At 38.5% G+C, this 20,889-nt stretch overlaps 1 protein-coding gene across 2 annotated transcripts in view; it reads left to right on the plus strand.

The window, feature by feature from the left end:
* The window catches only part of LOC139725633 (zinc finger C4H2 domain-containing protein-like), a 36,944-nt gene that overhangs the window by 8,804 nt on the left and 7,251 nt on the right, over nucleotides 1-20,889 (plus strand). Inside the window, exons 1-2 of one of the 2 annotated variants that reach the window (XM_071636724.1) lie at nucleotides 12,639-12,755; nucleotides 17,903-18,074. In XM_071636724.1, coding sequence (XP_071492825.1) covers nucleotides 12,724-12,755; nucleotides 17,903-18,074 — 204 coding nt within the window. In that variant the 5' untranslated portion in view covers nucleotides 12,639-12,723. Of the gene's footprint in view, nucleotides 1-12,638; nucleotides 12,756-17,902; nucleotides 18,075-20,889 lie in introns of those variants that run through there. The other variant, XM_071636723.1, reaches the window with a different exon arrangement.

Consider the following 20,889-nt stretch of genomic DNA (forward strand, 5'->3'; position numbering starts at 1 on the left):
TTGTGCAAAATTATTCTTCCTCCAATGTAAACACTTGGAGGAAAATCACCTAGATGGAAATTTAATAACACATTAAGGTTTTAAAATTTCTTCAGCTAAATTACCACAACCTGATAGGTTACACTTTTCTTCCTTTGTCAGTGTTAGAAATCTCATGTTCTGTTTAATGATAGTGTCATTGTTGCCCCCCCCCCCCCGCAAAAAAAAATCATTATACATGTTTTATACTGTATATAAAGGACCCATAAAGCTTATTATTGCATTCTAGAACCTACAGTGTACTCAGATTGTACAACAGACTCTTCCATAAACTTATACCTACTCAGTGCATTCACGTGGCTTTAACTTTGGATGCGTTCGTTTTTGCAATATCAGGCAAGCCTTGCACAAACTTTGTGGTTGTCTAAAATATGATACAGCTGTACATAGATCTGTGTTTGAAAGGGTTGTGCATTTAAGATTAAAATCATGTTAAAGAATTTTAGAAACAATATTTTATAACATCCTTTTGTTTAGATTTGTGCAATATAAAAGATGTGGCTTCCACTATGGATGCATCAGTTGTTGCTATGTCAGGCAATCCTTGAACAATCTTTGTGATTGTTTTAAAGAATATGCATTTAAAAGGGTTAAAATGCATTCAAGATTTTAATCATGTCAATGAATAGAGCTATAAAACGTAATATTTTCCAATCCCTTGTTTAATGTGTATACGTAGTATAAAGGGAATTTGTGAAGTATGCCGCTTTGAAAGTTTGAATGAAGTCTGTTAACTCTCTCAACAGAGCTGAGAAACAAGTTTACTTTGCCGTACAAAGTTCCTGGTGCAATGCTTATCATGATACTCTCCCAACTTTAAGATTTTCAACAATTTTGAGACTTCAAAGAATATGGATCTTGATAAATCCCTGATACTTTAATAGTAGATTTTTAGGGTCCCAAAGTGATTGTTGGTGTTTTTTTTTCGTGTATGTGTGAATTTGTTCGGTGGAATCTTAGTTGCCCGATCAGGCCACCAAAAGTAAACCTTTTTTGGAAGTCTGGTGGCCAGGCATCAATTCTTAACCCGTTGAGGACGGTTTGATTTTACTACAACACGCATTTCCCATAGACGCTTGCCCGAGTATACTCAGGATTCGTCCTCAACGGGTTAATGGCCCCAGGCTGCTTGGCCACCACTAGTAATATTAAGCCCTGCCAGTAGAATGTGGTGTCTTCTTAGAAACCATGTGACCAGCCATCAAATCAATTTCTTTGTGTTCTTCTTAACTACTCACTAAAAAGGTGTATATGTCAAGAGAATTAACAGCATGATAAGAGTGCCTTGATATTTCCATCTTCACCTTCATATATAGTGCATACCGCCCTCGGAACATCTGGTTCACAATTAATAGTAGAAGTTTGCCTCAACTTGGGTTGCTGTATACCGTCCAATCACCATCTCTCTAATATAAAAAGGGAGTGATCATGAGCCAATATCACAAGGTCATATCGCATGAAGGTGTCAAGTATTGATAATTTGAACACAGAACATCTAGACAGCAAATATTGAACAAAAAGTACAAACCTGCGGGGATATTGTGTGTGCACAGATGAATTAATTGCATTTAAACCTTTTTCTGTGCAATATTTGTAACGGTCTGTGTTCCTTTCAGGCAGGGGCAGTGTTTGCAGAGATTAAATATCTGTAAACGTGAGATAGTAATGATAACCGCCCTGGACAGCAGCTGTGCAAATCTGGTCCAGATCGGTGTTTCATTTTTGTGAAACAGTAACAGCGCATCAAAAAGTGCAAAGAGACGGAATAATGCATATTACACAATGCGATGTTATGAGTTTTTGCATTGTACAATGAGGCTATCAGTGTCTTATTGTCACAGCCGTTGCATTGAACAGCATCATGCGTACAGTATCAAATTTAGCAAGAGGGTACCGGGTATGAGGTACATTGTACATGCTGTACAGTATGATGTACAATGTACAAATGTAGAGATGTGGTCACATCATGTATTGTTTGAATATGGTCTTTCATTTCCTTTGTGGTGTGTTGATGTGCATCGTATGATTCATATTCCATAGATCTTTAAAAAGCAGAGTACCTTCAGCCTATTGTATTATGAGTGGTGTTCCAATGTTTCTCATTTATCATTCTGAACTCTGTGTAAAAATGTTCCATTCTGCAATTTTTAAAGCACTCTAAGACTCGTGGGAAGGGCATATCACACATTAATTGGATTTGTAAAAATTGTATTGTATTTGGGTTAACCTGGTAATAAATACCTGTGAAGCAAAATGTTTAAAAGCATAACAGGTGTCATGGAACAACTGAATCAAAAAGAATGATGTACATCATTTCCATCTAATTATGATGGTCTTGAATTTTGCTTAGGTACTGATGCCTCTTTCATAGGAAACTGGAGTTGTTTTGTTGCTAAATCACTAATAAAAAGTACAAGTCTATAAGATCTTTTTCTTACCATGAATGGGAGAGTTGTATTCAAGGCCTCTCCTAAGTTTACCTACTAGGTGGTTGTGACCAGCAGTACATTTCAGTGAAAATGCAAAACTAGTGTAAATTTTCCGTATATTTCAAAGGCCTGTAGTAGAAACAGACAAGGAATGAAAAAACAACAACAATTATTCACTGTTTTGAGTACTCAATGATTGAAAATGTAATGATGTGAAAAAAAATAAAGCATGTTTCATGGCCATTGCACAGTTGTGAAACACAAAATGCAAGCATTGCTTTTGATGTGATAGATTGGAAAATACTGCCTGCACTTGTGCGTTATGCATTTCTGAAGATAGATTTTTATTAGTAGATACTACCCCTAGTAGTGCTCATGCAGTTTGTCCGTTTGTTCCTCTTGTCTCTCTTATAAGTTACCATCTCTTTTCACTCCATGCCTCAAAGAATTTGAGTTCTGTTTTGTTTCTGATACCTGTCCACTTATAGTTAGTTCCCTCTCCTACTTTGCTGCCTCCGTCTCTCTCATTCTCTAGCTGTATCTCTCTCACCTTTTCCGTCAGTCGCCTCCCCACCCCCCTTTCCCATTTCACTTCTCTCTCTACCTGTCTCTTTGGCATCAGTTTCAACAAATCTGACTGAAGTCTTGTTTTTCGAAAATCCGCCTTTGCCTGAGGAAGAAATTAACTTCTTGCGCATTGTCTTACAGATCCTGTTAACCCAGATGGAAATGACGGCCTCTTCCCGGCCACAAGTAACTGCCGCACTGTCCCTCTTCCTTTTTGTTTTACGCTCGGCAAGATCCTTCACTCCCTCTTCCCCACAGAGTCTCTAAGATGTATACTTGATATTTTTCATTTTTACTAGCAAATGAGGACCATCCATCATTGCCTCTCCCTTCTCCCTTCTTCTTCTTCTTCTTCTCCCTACTTCTTTTTTTCTTCCCAAACTTTGTATTTAAGCGTTCCTCGACGTTTCTTTATGTCCTCGTTTTTTTTTTTTCTTCTTTGCATACGATTGTTCCCTCGAGATGTTTTTTCCGCACAGTTTTGGACAAACACGGGCCATTTGATGGAACAGTTCACTTGCTCCTCCTTTGTATTCTGGCCCGAGGCATCAGGATCTAATGGCCTGCCAAAACCACGCTCGCCGACAAGGAACAACACAGTGCTAACGAAATCGTTCCGCCATCGACAAGATAACATCTCGCCTTCCCCAGATACACATTTTCAATCAAGATGTTAATTATCTGGCATTTCTGTGCAAATTTCTTAAATTACTTCCTTGTAGAGCCGTTTTGCCTGGATACAAGGAGGATAAAAAAGTATAGGAAAGAGAGAAAGAGGAGAGAGAGAGAGATGAAAGAGAGAGAGGGAGAGTAGATGACACACGCTACAGAAGAATCAACACCACGGAATGTCTTTTGAATAACCAAAACGCGTTGAGTCGTGGAAGTTTAACGCGATCTGTTAAGGGATGGTTTAGTGTTACCGTCCCGCAGAACGTGAAATCGTCGGAGGGTGTAATAGGAGTGGTGAGGCAATTATATGTTACCGATTACCTCGCATCTACTCCTCTCCATTTAACATCATCTCCGCTGTCATGAGTACACCCGTGGACGGAGGGAAAAGATGGAGATGCGGGACGCGAGCAGTTGCTGAGCTGCACTTTTCGCCACCGGCGCAGAGTTTGCCATTTTTTCTTCTTCGCGGGTCTCCTCGGGGAGGGCCGTGGCAGATGAAGGAATAAAGCTGAAGATGCACCGAAATGAGACTCGCGCCAACGACACTCTTGGGGCTTCCACGCCAGCCACCGACGGACGGTTATGACACAATTTTTCGGGCTGTCCAATTCCCACCGTCGGGAGAGGAGGAGGGAGTGAAATTCATGAAATGCATCTGACAAGTTGGGCAGGTTTTGATCAAGTCGGTAGTTGACCTGATGCATGCAATCATATGGATGCACGTAGGTACAGTCATGGATGACAAAGGAAAGAGAGGTCCTAGTAACAGTTATTCATGGACAGACTGAAAAATCATGACAGTCAGTGAGAGTAAACGTCACAGTGTCTTTCATATAATTTGCTAAAATAGAAATGAATCCACTTGATAGAAGACAAAAGTGTTGATTTACATGAAAGGGATAGATCAAGTCACCAATTGTTATGTAGAATAAAGCGTACATTTGCATTAGAAAATTCCTGCGAGTAGAGATATGCTAATGTGATGACCTGAAGAAATCAAACACTTTGCAAACGGTGTAATGGAGTTATTGGTTCTTTGGAAATGTTCCCACTTTCTTCCTTTTCTTCTCACAGTAGCTTGCTGGCTTCCTTTCTCTCTTTATAGTCTCTCTTTCCTTTTTCTTATCTCTTTTTTAAACCTCTCTTTTAGTCTGCATCGATTGGAAGGTCTATAACCACCATTATAAACACAGCATGGTGATACATCATGCACAAAATCGTCTGAACCTGTTAAACACTTGTGCATTTCCCACAGCTCTGGTTGTGGAAGTGGACTGTTTCAATTACAGGCGGGGGCAAAAAAAAAGTGAAGAAAAATCACGCACACATGTACACACAAATTAGGAGAGAACTAGGTGTTTTAAATCACTGTTCCTCCCCAATATAACTGGAGCATGGTCAGAATGCAACAAGAAGAGTAGATCATGTGAAAGGGATAAAGTAAGAGAGAGAGAGAGAAATAGAAGGAACGGGTTAAAAAAAAAAAAGGAGAAAAATCAATCACGAGGGGAGCTCTGCAGGGAGCCGGAAACCAAATCATTCTCATTTTCAAGAAGCTTTGTACAAACCAAGCCAGCCAAATTCACGTTTTTAATCTACTCTCTCTCCCTCTCTCTCGCTCGCACTCTCACTGTTCCCTCCCTTCTGGTAATTTGTGTTTTTCATGAAATTGGGGGATTATTTTCTCAAAAGATGGATAGGCCGGGGTGGAACTCTTGGGTTGATATGCCATGTTCAATACAGTATCAACCGAGTCAATCTCTGCTGCCCGAGTGAACAGAACACATGTCTCGGTTTCTGCACTGCCCAGATGATTAGGGAGAGAAGGTGCTTTGTAGCCATATTTTCTTGCGCTTGCTTATTTCCACAGCAGCTATGCAGACATCAATTCATATATGTATTGATGGGCAGTATTTTGTGTAAATATGACTGAACCCATTAGAATAACATATCTGTGAGATTTGCGCATAGTGAAAAAAGAGAACAATTAGTTTTTATCGGGTCTACATGGAGATGTTTATGAGGTAAAATTTCTGCTCGTCATCGGAAACGATGAGCAGAACGAGCCTCTTCAAAGTGATATTCAACGGCATGCTCAAGTTGGTTGTAATAGATATAATAAAAAAGTGGTAGACAAAAGTATTCTTTTGTCCGCAGAATTTTAAGTGTCTGATATTTTCAGGAAATAGCGGTAAAGTTATAGCAGTCATGCATGCAAATTAGATTAACTGAATGATGATGTCATAGGGCCACAAGTGTCTTACTGACATGTTGTACATGATATGAATTTAGTTGATTCCACTTTGTTTAGATATAAAGTTCAAGGGGAAAAAAAAAATTGTCATTTGCATTCAATGATTGTGGTGTGTCAATAAGTATCCATACCCTATAAATGATTGCTATTAGGGTAATTCAAATACTCAGCAAATTATCAACCTAAAATCTGATTTTATGTACAGATTTTTGACTGGATAATAAATGGGAGTGTTGTGAGTTGATTTCCAGATATTATCAGGAAATAGTGGTACAGCTGTATTGATATATCATCCATGCAAATTTTGTGAGCTGAAAATGTCATAGGGCTGCAAGTGTCTCCCTGACATGTGCATTTGAATGTTTTAGTTGAATTTGCTTTGTTTTGAAAAGTCTTGAGGAGAAAAAAAAGGTGTGTCCTTCGCAGTAAATGTCTGCTGTGTGGGAATATCAAGGTACCCTAGAAATTTTGACTTTTGGGGAATTCTAATACTTTTTAAAATCATCAACGTACACTGTAAAACCTGATTTTCTTATTTTAGAATTTGAATAAAAACGGGAGTTTTGTTAGGACGTTTGTTGACATCATGACCTCTGCTACCTTGCATACTATTGGTTACATCCAGTATCACTCTTTCATTAAAACACATTAAAACACATGCTGCCAACTACTAGTAAAATTGGGTAATTATTATCAATTTTGAACATACACTGATTATTCTGTAAATATACTGTAAACGTGGAAATTTTCGCGGTACATTAATTTTCGCGGATTTCGCGCTACGCTCGGCTAGCGCGAATTCAAAAACGCGCGAATATATCTTCACAATTTTCTACGCACATTTTGAACGGGATGAATATTGTGTGCGCTTCATCGATGATACTGCTACGTAGTACAATGTACAGGCATGTTTACGCTACTAGTACTGTGCGAAGAGACGATACCCTAGATTGCTGTGTACTGTAGCATGCATGTGTGCACCGCACGCATCGATGCTACAGTCCCCCGTGACTACGGTACTAGAGTCACAGCTGTACTACGTATTTGAGTGCTTGTACTCGCAGTCGAGCCGCTCGCTACGTCGCTTGTCGTACGCTGGCATAGCAAGCTATGTAGCAGAGGCTTTGGATGAAAGCAGTGAATGTGTACTACAGTAAAGTAACCTGCTGCGGAGCGCGAATTTAAGAACCCGCGAATACGTTTTCGAGCCGCTCAGCGCGAAAAATTAATCGCGCGAAAATATTGACGTTTACAGTATTACATTCATGTATGAAAGTGAAGATTCAATAGTGATGACTTTAAAGGACAAGTTCACCTTCATAAACATAAGGATTGAGAGAATGTAGCAATATTAGTATAACACATCATTGAAAGTTTGAGGAAAATCGGACAATCCGTTCAAAAGTTATGAATTTTTGAACTTTTTGTGCAGTAACCGCTGGATGAGAAGACTACTGCAGTGTACGAATAACTTAGATGTCACATGCGTACAATATAAGGAAAATATAAAGAGAATTTCACAAAATTTCATCTTTTGAAAAAAGTACACATTCCCTTGACTCGTTACCGACATATGTTATGGGTAATATTATTCCCCCTGCCTTTAGAAAGAGGCAAGTCAAGTGCTCTTTTATTATGCGAAAAAAGTGAAAATATGTTGAATTTTCTTTACATTTTCTTTATACTGTTGTACGCATAATTACTCACAAGCTGTAGTAGTCTTCTCATCCAGCGATTCCAACACAAAAATTTTAAAAATTCATAACTTTTGCATTGATTGTCCAATTTTCCTCAAACTTTCACTGATGCGTTCTACTAATATAGCTGCATTCTCTCAATCCTTATGTTTATGAAGGTGAACTTGTCCTTTAAGGGCGTACATTTATTTGCTTTTATGCACAGTAATTAGAAGTGTTTCAGGATTTGCTGTGAAATCATCTCCACACTTTCCAATAAAATACTTAAGCGTTATTCATCAAAATGCTTTCAGGATTTCTGATTAATTATCTGAGAAATTTTAATGAAATTATTGGAGCATTTTCAAACAAAATATTTGACCTTTGCATTTGAAATGTTTGTGGATGTTTTGTTACTACAAGTATATGATGTAAAGATTTTAAATCGAGTAATGACACCATTTTTCAGCAAACATCTTGGCATATTTCCATTGATTTTTTTTTTTTTGATTCACAGAACACTGGAGTATTTAATGCATTGCTCAAACCATTTCCATGAAAAATATTTGAGTATTCTCCATTAAAATATGTCATTGTATTTCCAACAAAATGCACTGTCAATATTTTGACTCTTTCCATCAAAGTAGATGAGGATTTTTTAAATCAAATCATGTGATAGTTTTACATGAGGTTTATTTGGAAACTTTCCATCAAAGGAATTGATCATGATTTCCCAATATAACCTTGCATGATGTCTAGTTCTTAACCCCTGTCGTGCTATCCCATGGATATTAAAGGTGAATTACATCCTATTGTACTTCACAATGGTTTTGAAATTTTTCCTCCAGAGTAGAGGCCAAGTTTCACAGATTTATCCTAGGGATTATCACACCTAAGGTGTACCAGGTATCTAATCCTTAATCCTTGGTACCCTATTGATGTGGTAATTCCCAGCTGTTTAGGTTTATAGCAGTTATTTATTGTTCTCTCAGCCTTTAAAAGGCAGTTACTGTACTCTGAAAGCCTTTTGTTTGGCATTGTGTGTCTCTTTGATAGTCTGGCTTGCTTTTTGGGTCAGACAAGATAATTGGTGGTTTCATTCCACTGTCTAGATTTTCCTCATGGTGTTTCATTGAGTGTAATGAAGGAAAATATTATGTACCATCCTGTCACCTATGTTTCAGTGATGCCTGAAGGGGATATATTTAGCATTGCACAAGTGATGGAGTGAAGGCCCAACTAGATGATATCAGTTGTATTGTACAGGTGAAGAAATGGTAGTCATTTTTAAACAGTTCTCAGAATGTATGGCAAGGGCCCTGAAGCTCACTTTATGTACAAAAATGCTGCACCATTCTGTGCCAGAGAGAGAGGGAGAGAGATGACATTTGTAAGTCTGCCATTTAACCCGTTGAGGACGAGCCTCAGGAATACTCAGGCAAGTGTCTATGAAAAAGTGTCTATGAAAAATGCGTGTTGTAGCAAAATCAGCCCGTCCTCAATGGGTTTATAATTATGTGCAAAATTAGGGTGAACATCTAATTCTTCCGTTCTAGGTATTGGCATGCATGTACAGTATGTCTCTCACAAAGTATTTGAAGATGGGCAATGCAGCACTCATAGAACGTGTTTATACAGAGAAGCAAAATACGCGCTCATGCCGGCTCATGTGAGAGGACCTCTCGAATTTTGCTCTGTATAAACACGGTGTATGCCGGCATATGCCGCCAAATGCAGGCTCATGCGAGAGGTTCCGTCCGCCACCTTTTGAGGTGGCCGATGCGAGAGGAGCCTCGCGTATTTTGCTGTGTGTTTATGCAGACGACCGAAATTCGAGAGGTAACCGGAAAGCGCGTATTTTTATATCTGTCATGATCGAACCACGTCTTCTCCTTCTTATTGAAAAACTGGATTTCAATTGATCATTTGGCCGGGTGGTTGTCAAGAGGAACGTTACAAGAATGACCTTCAAGCTTGGTGGTCCTGATGACTTTGCCGGTGCCATCTTGATTTTTTTAAAATTTTTTCCCATCATGCAATAAACTGCACTGCGAACGTGACCTATGCTTGACCCCAAAATTCGAGAGGTCCGGTTCAGCTGAGGTCCGCTCGCATCGGCTCGCATGAGCCGGTATTTTGACTTCTGTATAAACACAAGAAATAAGCGCTCATGCGGGAGGTAAAATACCGGCTCATGCGCGCCGATGCGAGAGGCTCCTGTATAAACACGCACATAGAAATGAATGATAACAATAACTGTATCGTCTTCTCAAGTTTTATATACTTGAAGAGAATGAGAAGGAATTGCAAAGGCATATTATCTGTTGTAAGCCTTGTTAGCCTATGCTGCTAGCTGATTCTATGATTTTGAAAGGGGAAAAGTAAGAGTTAGGAAATTTACAATAAACATATTCCATGCAAGAAAGTATAATTGTGATCAGGGTTTTTTTAGTATTAACATTGACAAGTTTGTATTTGTACATAGATTCCAGGTATAATGCATTTAAATACTTCAAAAGAAATTGTTGTAACTTATTTCTGAACAGTTTTTTTCTTTCTTTTTTTAGTAAGGGAAACATTGGTCATCAAGGAGCAGTGTAGAGCAGTCTATGACATATGATACATGTATACTGGATATATCTTTCATATGATTAGGGTTTGTCTGTGTCTGTGAAATGGAAAGAAAGGTGTCTATGCATACATGTATACAGAGATAAAAATATAGATAAAGAGATAAAGAGACAGAGATGAAAAGATAGAAATAAAGAGACAGAAAGAGAGAAGAATAGACCTAGATGAAGAGATGGAGATAAATAGAGAGATAAAGATATAGAGATGAAAATATAGAGATAAAGAGACAGAAAGATATAAAGAGACATAGATGAAGAGATGAAGATAAATAGAGAGAGATAAAGATACAGAGATGAAAATATAGAGATGAAGAGACAGAAAGATATAAAGAGACAAAGATGGAGATATAGAGATAAAGAGACAGAAAGAGAGAAGAATAGACCTAAATGAAGAGATGGAGATAAATAGAGAGAGATAAAGATACAGAGATGAAAATATAGAGATAAAGAGACAGAAAGAGAGAAAAAGAGACATAGATGAAGAGATGGAGATAAATAGAGAGAGATAAAGATACAGAGATGAAAACATAGAGATAAAGAGACAGAAATATATAAAGAGACAAAGATGGAGATATAGAGATAAAGAGACAGGAAGAGAGAAAAAGAGACCTAGATGAAGAGATGGAGAGAGATAGATAGATAGAGAGATAAACATACAGAGCTGAAAAGATATAGATAAGGAGACATAGATGGAGAGAGAGAGACAGAGACAGAAAGAGATACAGTGAGAGGGATAAATAGACAAAGATGAAGAGATAGAGATAAAGAGATACAAAGACAGAGAGATGGAGGGAGGGGGAGAATTCATTGGATACAATTTACGAGGGCTGTGGGGGTTAAGCCAGTGGGCCAGGAGGCTAGGTTCTCAGCCCAGCCAACTACGCAGAACTAAATGCCCCCCAATCAGGCGGATAACACCTCCATCAATTATTCCGGCCTCCGGGCAAATTTGAATCCACTGTTCCTTCTCCCTGTGCCCTCTGACAATTTCGTTTGCCACGCGCCTGCGTGTTCCTCTTGTGTGTACACGCGGGAGCAGCCTGTAAAGCGCAGTTCTATGTATGTATGTCCTGTATTCACTACTTAAGTACCCCACTTTTGCCCACTGTTGCGCTTGAGCTCTAGTCTGACGATACAAGACTCAAAATAAGTGGATGCCCTTGACGATGATGATATTGCTTGTCTGTAACTAACAAGTTGGTAACAGAGTAACTATGGACTGCTGTCCCCTTGCCATAAAGCTCATCCTAGATTCAGAATTGTTTAATTCCTTCTTTTTTCTTCTTTTTTTTTGGTGTAATTTTAATGCTTTTAGATGTGCTAAAAGTCCGTATACTGTACAAATGGAATAGATATCATGTAAATTTTGCCATATTAAGGAAAATCTTCCATTCTTGTTTTTCTTCTTTTTTAGGGGGCTGGGAATAATTTGGGTTTGTTGTTTTTTAATGATAAGTCAAGAATAGTTGTATCAATAATGCTAGTGATAGCTAGTGCTGATGAAGAAAAAAGGTAACGATGGTGAAAGTTTAGTAACGTCAACATTCAGAAGGTCATTACTTCTCATGTAACATATTTATTGCTGATCAGTGACTACCAGTCCTCTACTTTCTTCAAAGTCACTTAATACTTCTCATTTGCTCTCTCCCTCCCTCTCTCTGCTTGAGAATCTTCAATAGCACAGTTATTTAGGGCCAATCTAGGCTAGCCGCCTGCCTTTGATTGACCCAATTGAGCAGCCATTGTCTGGGGGTATCCACCTCTAATACAAACTTAATCCCTTTCTTGTCTGAATCTGTATAGGGTCTGATGGACGCAGACTATCAAAGTCAATGCAGCCAGCCAGCCAGATTTCTTTCTAGTCAGTAGCTCCTCCCACTTCGTGTGCCTCCTGTCTATAAGGGTTGTATGTACAGAAAGGAATTATCAGCATACTGGAGAAAAAAAAGGGGGGGGGGAGTAATACTTTAGAGCAACTACTTGAGTGGGTAAGAGGGGGTCTAAGTGGCTTGTCCGCCTAAAGTGATTTTTGAAGAGCGCAAAAGCGGGAGGGAATAGAGAGGGAGAGAGAGGGGGAGAGAAGGAACGTGGCATGCTCAGTTCGGCTGAAAGTGTAGCGAGGAACACGATGAACATGAAGTCGCTGGAAAATATTCTAAGGTAAGGGGGAAAAGCAGTGCAGTGTAGATTTTCGTTTCCACTCCCTCATACCACATGCACAGCGTCTTCTCTCTCCACTGGACGAGCATCCGCTCTTTGGATGTGGAGTGCGGTCTCGCGATATCTCTTCTTGTGACGCCGATCCTACGTCGTGTCCTGTCGCGGGAGTGTTTCCCCTCTGAAGGAGCAATGATTATTGGATGTCCCACTCGCTGCTTGCATTGCTTGTGTGATTTCCTGCTGACCACTTTCCAATCGTTCTCTTTCGGCGCTGGCGACGTCTTAGTAGCAAGATGAGCTTTCACTTACTTGACAATGTTTTGAGGTAAGGGTGGCAGAATGGATACGGCTGGTAGGACAATATCTTCTTAATATTCCTGACTTTCTGTTTCTGATTTATCTACTTGTTTGATTGTCCAAAACATCTCTTGTTTGGATTTTATTGTGTGCTTTTTTTCTTAATGAGGAGAGGATATGACAGTATGTAACATCTGTTGTTTTTCCATGAACCGTTTCCCCCTTTTTAAATTTAATTATGATTACAGCCAATATACCTGCTGTACAGAACATGGTCTTCTTGTTAATACCCAATAAAATAAAGTGTGTGCCTTAAGTGCTACCTCTGATATGAATTTTAAAAAGGTTTGTCTGTGGACAAACCTGAGAAGGCCTCAGTTTTGAGATAAATGGCTTGAAGCAGCCTTACTGAAAATACAATGTGTGCTCTTAACTTATGTAGTGTGGCTACAAGCTGAATTTGTCGGATATTTTGCAGTGACTATATTTTCACTTTTCAAGAGGAGATGTGACCTTGTCACTAATTTGAGAGTCTACGGATATTAGCGAGATGAATTTCTTCAGATATTATAGCCTCCTATAACTCAAATCCTACAAAAATGTAGGTGGTAAGTTGCATTTAAACTCTTCAACTCTTCTCTAAAAAATGGATAATACTTCTTCCTCGTTCTGTCAATGGGTAGTTATCAATCAAGAATTCAACCACTTGCAAAATTGTCTTTTATGTCCCAGTTCACAAAATATACAGATGTACTCACAAAGCATATGGCATATGTTTAGATATATGCAGTAGATAATGTAGGCCTCCTGACATTTAGACTGCCATGTCATGCTAGAGTCATCTCATTAACCCGTTGAGGACGAGTCCCGAGTATACTCGGGCAAGTGTTTATGGGAAATGCATGTTGTAACAAAATCAGCCCATCCTCAATGGGTTAAGCTCAAAAACTCATTTGTCTGTCTCATTCCATCTCTTCTCTCATCACAGTAAAAACTTCTCCCCCCTTAAAAAACCCCAAAAAACCCCCAACAACAACAACAACAACAACAACAACAACAACAACAACAACAACAACAACAACAACAAAGTGATCATGCAAATACAAACTGACTTCTTCTCTCATAGAAATCAGGAATCTGTATATCTTCCAGAACACTATCTGTCTGCTGAAAGTGGTCAGAGACAGTTGAATTAGCATGAGGAACCTATTCAGTATATGTGAGTCGTCGGTCATTGTATAGCATCCAGATTCAAAGATCTGTTATTTATCACACATTCTGTCTCTACTTGTAGTGCACTGTCAAACCATTCACAATTTATTTTTGTCTTTTTCTTCTTGTGGTGACTTTTTTTCTTGGTGTCTTGTTACCATGGTAATAATCCTGCACAAAATGTCAGTAATACTTTAAGGTTGGACAAATGACCATATTGCACGTCCTTCTGAAGTTCACTTGGTTGCATTTGAAAATGGGATATTGCAGATGTAGCGTTTGATTTCAACTCTTAATGGTTTTGCCCAGCAACAAGTAATGTATGGATTCCGCTCAAGAAGAGTAAGTTACTTTTCAGCTAAGAGTGAATTCCAAAGGAAAGCATCATTGAAAAAAAAGATAGATGTCTTCCAGATTTGCAACATTTGATAGATAGAGTCTTTATGTTGTGGCTATGATGTTATGAGCTTGAAGGGAGTGTTGCCAAATGCTGTAAGGGTATAATAATATCATAACGTCCCTGATTTGCCTTTCTTCACCCTGTTCGGCAATCAGCAGTTCCCCTGAATTGCTTTGTTCTGCAATCTGCGAGGATGTCATTCTAGGTACTGTATACGCCGAATATTTCGTGAGGTTTTTATTTTCGTGAATTTCGTGAGTCAGGTGCTATTCGGGAAAATAAAGACACGCGAAAATATTGACTCTGATCCCGATGTGGATGTGACATAGGCATGTACATTTTCCAGTTCAGTAGAGGACTCTACGAACGCGAATTTAACCACTCGTGAAATCATTGGGAATTCCCGATTCGCGAAAATTTAGACTCGCGAAATATATGGCGTATACAGTATTGTCCAAGAATAGGGATTATGTGATCCTTAGTGAAAAGCCCTTTTGATCCCTCACATTTTTTGTGTAAATGGGGGATTATTAACTTGGTGCCTACACCAACCTGGTAAGTCCACTAAAAGATATGGTCTTTAGGAATTATTTTTAAAAGAAATCTGGTAAAATACAGTGTAAATACCAAGAATAAATCGAGCTAACATTTATGCTACTTTTAAGGCCAATTTCATGTAAAGGGTTTATCTTACAGGGAGTTTCCATTCCATGTTAAAGTTGGCTATAATGAGTAGAGAAAACTTGAATGAGCAGAATTTTAGAGTTCATCACAAAATTATACCAAAAAAGAAAGTTTTTAAATTCTAGAGTTTTTCACCATTCAGTGAAATTAGTTACAAACACATACTTCAGCTGGCAGTTTTAATCATTGATCATTTACAGAGCTGTAAGAGTGTGATTCTGGTAATATGCTTGTGTACAGACCAAAGGAGGATGGTGAGATGCATGATTAGATTTTTGCCTCTTCCAGTTTGCATTTATTTGAAGAAAAATGACAGTTTCCACCATTCTTTTACTTTGTGTCCAATTTTGTTGAAACCTCTGTGATTTTGCTTGTTCGATTTTACTCTTAAAATCATTATACACATGGCAAAGAATTACACTGTGAAGTGTTCTACAAATGAGGGCTACTACAATAATTGTTACTTTAAAAACACACTGAGAGTGTCTATCTTTCTCTTTCATTTTTGTGGGCAGGTTTTCTTGTTGTTCCTCTTTCATGTGCAGTGCCATTGCAGACTTGAGGAAGTTTTGTTGGGAGGCTATGCACATGAAAGATGCGTGGATATTATTAGATCGATCTACCAGTGACGCTAGTATTGTAGGGATTTGATATAAACATTTTCACGTTGTATGCCATTGTCTAATGTTTGTAAGATCAAGACATTCAGAGCCATTTAAGTTCCAAATGGATAGAATGTATGATTATCTGCATGTGTTCATACCTGTCTATTATTTCTCTTTCTGTTAAAGTTTAGAAAATGTTTTTTTTTTGTTGCTGAGTTGAATAGAGGTTTTGCAAAAAACAAACAAAACAAATAAACAATTGAAACTCATGAAAATGTTTAAATGTCATGTTTTGTGTGTACATGGATTCTGTCACCATGATTGCTGAAAAGAAACTTACTTCGAATCTGCATTAAATTTCCATGTACAGACGGTATGTTGTTGGATATGTTTATCTTAACTTACATGTTGTTAGAACTGCGCTTTCAGAGGACACTGCGAAAAACGGTATGAATATACTTCTTTGCGTTTAAAAACATGTTATAAAATGATTACTTTGCCATTTTTATTCAAGTAAAATATCAACATGAGGTAATTTTTAGGCCAAGGAGCAATTTTATCAAAAGTAGCTTGGCACACAAATCTCCAAGAGAATGGTGTAAAAAAAGTCACTATCATCAAAAGTTTAGAGAGATTGTTAGTCAAGTCTTGTCAGTTATCTGATGCAGTAAAAAAAAATAATCAAGTTAGAAGCTGCATTGATCGTTCAGTTGTTCCTATAAAGTGAATTTAAATCCTTTACATTATTGTGCTAAAAATTTAAAATTTACTTATTTGCAAGTTTTTAAAACCGTTTAGGACGAGTCCCGAGTATACTCATGCAGGTGTCTATGGGAAATGTATGTTGTAGCAGAATCAGTCTGTCCTCAATGGGTTAAGGAATAAATTTTGCCTACCTTAGAAAATTTGCTTTGATGTACTGTACAATGTATCCTCGATACATCCCAAGTAAACTCATGGAGAAAATGTCTTATGAAGGGACTGAACTGAGTTTTTTTTTTTTAGAGTAAAGCAAACAAGAAAATCGGAGTGTTACAATAGTTTGGGGCAATTTTGCACAGAGATGTACATTGTGTGCTTGTGCACATGGTAGTTTTGGAAACCAGAAGTCAACATCATATAACCTGAAGGTGTTGTTTACATATACACCAGGATTTATAGGAGGGAAGGGTTATGCTTTTTTTTTTTTTGTCTGCAAGAATGCCTAGCTGTAACCAGTGGCAAAAGTCTAGGATGTGTGTGTGTGTGTGTGTGTGTGTGTGTGTGTGTGTGTGTGTGTGTGCAATTAATTGAATTACAGATTAAATGTTCACACATTGTATTTGGCTATAGGTGTCTTAACCCATAATAGGATGGGCTGATTTTGCTACAACACGCATTTCCCATAGACCCCTGCCCGAGTAAACTGGGGACTCATCCTCAACAGGTTAACCAGAGTCAGGATTGCTTAGATAGCTTTCTTTTTATCAAGAATGTTTAGTAACTGATTAAGTTTTATCCTGATGCACTTTTTACTTTAATTTTTTTTTCCCCTCAGAGGGTAGTGATCCACTTTGTTCATGTATTCTAATTATCTCTTCCTTAACACCAAAATATTTGTTGTTCAATATAACCCAATTGATGAATTTTCGATTTTGATCTTGGTCATAGGGGTAGTCGCTAGTATTTGCTATGCTGCCTGGCAGTCAGCTAACATAATATTGTGAAATTATATTGTGCATTTTGTTTCACTAACCAATAGCATGACAGCTTCATTTCGGTACCTTAATTTAGCATGAATATCTTGAATTAGGTGGGATGCGATATATAAAACCAATATCAACTGTTTCTTTTTAGGTCACGGTTAAAACTCTTTGGCCTCTGGGATTTCTCAACAGTGCTACGTATGTATGCCCTATTAAAGAAATCACCTCTAGGCAAATCACTTTAACCATGACCCTCAAGGCAGTCAAGATTTGCACTCAGTACACCTCTATAAATATACATGTATGTATTCTTTGTCATGCAAGCCTCTAGCAAACTTTCTTGACATCAGGAACAGAATTATTCTCCTTCTAGGAAGAGTTAAAAGTACTCTTCATCGTATGAACATTTTCAATCCACTGCAAATGGAGTGCATACAGTTGTTCAGTATGTCCACACAATTCCCCCGCCCCCCAACTAAAAAACAGAAGGACAAATAATAGTGTGTGATTGTTGATGGAAGACAGGTGCTGGGTATGCATTAGATATGAATCTGATTTCAGTTTATTGATCAATTTTCTGTCCAATCAGGTCACAGACAGTCCACCTGGAGAAGATGAAAGGTCGGCTTCTGGTTGACATGCAGGAGGCGGAGAAAGAGGAGGAGCGGCTGAAGGAGTACCGCAACGAGCTGGAGCTGCTGAACCAGGAGCGGCTGGCCCACGTCGAAGAACTCCGCCAAATCCACTCGGATATCAACACGGTAATGATCGCCCCCCTGCCCCCCCCCTCCCCCCCCCCCCCCCCCATAGCCTGTGGTCACACTGGTGAAACTTCTCGAAGTTTCAATTCTCAATGTTAGGGTCACTGGTGTACATTTGTAACATTGAAGACAGCTGATGACCATGATGAAACAATGCACTCATGAAAGAATCTCATCTCGATGAAAGCACCCTTCAGATGCACCGCCTGTAAACAGGTGGTGGTCTCGTTCCAAGACAAACTTCACAAAGTTTCAGTTGTGAGCATTCACTATTCAGACTGCAGAAACTTCAAGAAGATTGGTGGGGGTTTGGGAATTTAATTCATTAGTTTGAATGGGAAGCTTTGCAAGAAGTTTTTGGGAAATTTGCAGTCACACTGTCAAAACTATGAGCACTTTAACTCTTGATGTTTTGCCAGAGTTACCATGGCTAATGTGACTTCCTTGCAGAGCCCTTGTTTTTAGAGGAAGAGAGGTTCACAGTATCACCATGTGTATGTATTTAGACCATGCAGAGACCATTGTTTGGCTAAAGAAAAGCCTTTTAAGAGGAGAATGGAGGACGGAATCAACATAGGGAGAGTGTAAGGGAGCTATAGAAGCCAAATACTGTAAAAGTGGAAATTTTCGCGGTGTTCAAATTTTCGCGCAGCCAGAAACTAGCGCGAAAATAAAAGCACGCGAATATTTTTGCTTGCCATACGTTCCTGTACTTGGTGTCTTGATTCCGCGGGATTAAAAATGCGCAAAACATTTTGTACCTGGCAAAGTGTGAAAAATTAGTCGCGCGAAAATATCCACTTTTACAATACTGACTATTGAGGGACAGTAGTGAGCTGGAAGTTGAAGTTGCTTTACAGTACTGACTATTGAGGGACAGTAGTGAGCTGGAAGTTGAAGTTGCACCAGCGGAGAAAGGAGAATAAGAGACAGGGAGAGTTGAATAAGGAAGAATAGAGTGAATATCAGGCAGGGGGTTCGGAAATAATTGGGAGGAGAAGGATGCAGCATAGAAGAGAGAGGAGAGGGAGAAGTTGAAGGTGGGAAAATCATCATGGCTATAAGAGAGAGAAGTGAAGAAGATGTGAAAGTCAGCTGATAGACTTTTGCTTTTTTTGGGGGGGGGGGGGGGGGGAGTGGAGGGGGTGTTCCTTTGAAACATAGATGTGCTATACTAAATCTTGTTTTTCTGCTTTGGTTACTGTGCCTTTGCAGCTGTGGCTTTGTACCTGTCTGGTTAGATTTTCACAGACGCATTGCAGAGAAGCTTGAATTACTTCCATGCTCGCTTTTTTCCCTGAAGTTGTAAAGTTGTAAGGAATCATAGCATGGATTCATTTTGGATTTAGGGAAATCCTTAGCAATAGCAGGAAAACAGGAGATTAATACTACCAAGAAATTAAAGTTTTTATGTTTTTTTTTTTGTTTTGAGGACACCGTCTATCTAGGGAATATTCTCTTTTACTAATGATGATAACAACATGAAATATGCAGTTGCACACCAGCAGAGTACGGACATTTTCTCTGTATATTTACTCTACTGCAATTTTACTGAAACATGCTCATTGCCATACAGTAATTTTTGTATGCACCCCAGCTTTGTGTCATGTATGCCACACTTTTTGGAATGTTGTACAAGTTGACTTCACAATAAATGCTGTTCTGTTTATCCACAACTTTGGCCTTGAATGTTGAGAAAAAGTAAACCTCCCCATCTTGATGTGGCTTCAGGCAATGCAGAAAGATTAGTGAAACTCAGTGAAACTGAGGAAAATAAGGCAATCTGTTCAAAGGTTATTATTGATAATGCCAAAGTTTTGGTTAATTGCATTTGTCACACTACCTAGATAGGGACTTGACAACAGTTGGTGATGTCTCAGTGGTTATATTGAAGGGACACAGACAGTGCACTCCCGTTACAACGAACACGATTATAACGAAATTTTGTTATAACAAAGTAAATCGTCTGGTCCCAAAATTATCACGATTAAAGTCTATGGTGCAAAATTCGCTTATAACGAACACGGTAACCGTTATAGTGAAATTTCCGTTATAACGAAGTCTTTTCCGAGCGCCACAGACAAAGAAAAACAAAAGAAATGTGCTCCGTTATAACGAAATGCGAATTGCTTTCAAAAATACATAGCGGAGCAAGCATTTATAGCGTCTCTGCATGGGTGAACGCTCCACACCACTGTGTGTTCGCTCCTTGTGTCACGCACAGTTTCTGAGGGGAACTTGCGTTTATTATTGTAATACAGTTATCCCATCACATTTCGCATAGCTTTCCAGTGTATGATGAGTATTCAGCAAATAGAATATGATATACACGGTTTCCTTGTTTTCGTTTGTTCGGTTATAAGGAAATTTCGTTATAACGAAAGAAAACTGCCGGTCCCGAGCATTTCGTTATAACGGGAGTGCACTGTACTAGATGTGTAAAAGAAATTTTATGAAATTTCATTTTGTACAACATCCCCCCCCCAAAAAAAAAAAAGTTACCCAATTCCTTCAGAAAGCATGGAGAAAGGTGTTTACATTTGCATTCATATTGTAATTTTGTATTCAAGAAATGTACTTTTTGTAGAAAATAAATATCAATGAAATTTCTTCTATCTATTGTCTTTATATCATTTTACTTTTATGACATCGCTATTTGAAATTGTTAAAGAGATCCCGTCTAGAGAGGGCAGCACACAAATTGTCCAATATTTTCCAAACAATCACTGAGTGTTTCAATAATATTTTTTTTTCTTTAAAGCTGAAGCCACATTTATGTTTTTGCACATACATACAATAGGAATATATTATGCAG

Source organism: Diadema antillarum, unplaced genomic scaffold (genome assembly GCF_040938485.1).
Source record: "Diadema antillarum isolate AM-2024a unplaced genomic scaffold, OU_Dant_1.0 seq00000053_RagTag, whole genome shotgun sequence".
Taxonomy (NCBI): domain Eukaryota; kingdom Metazoa; phylum Echinodermata; class Echinoidea; order Diadematoida; family Diadematidae; genus Diadema; species Diadema antillarum.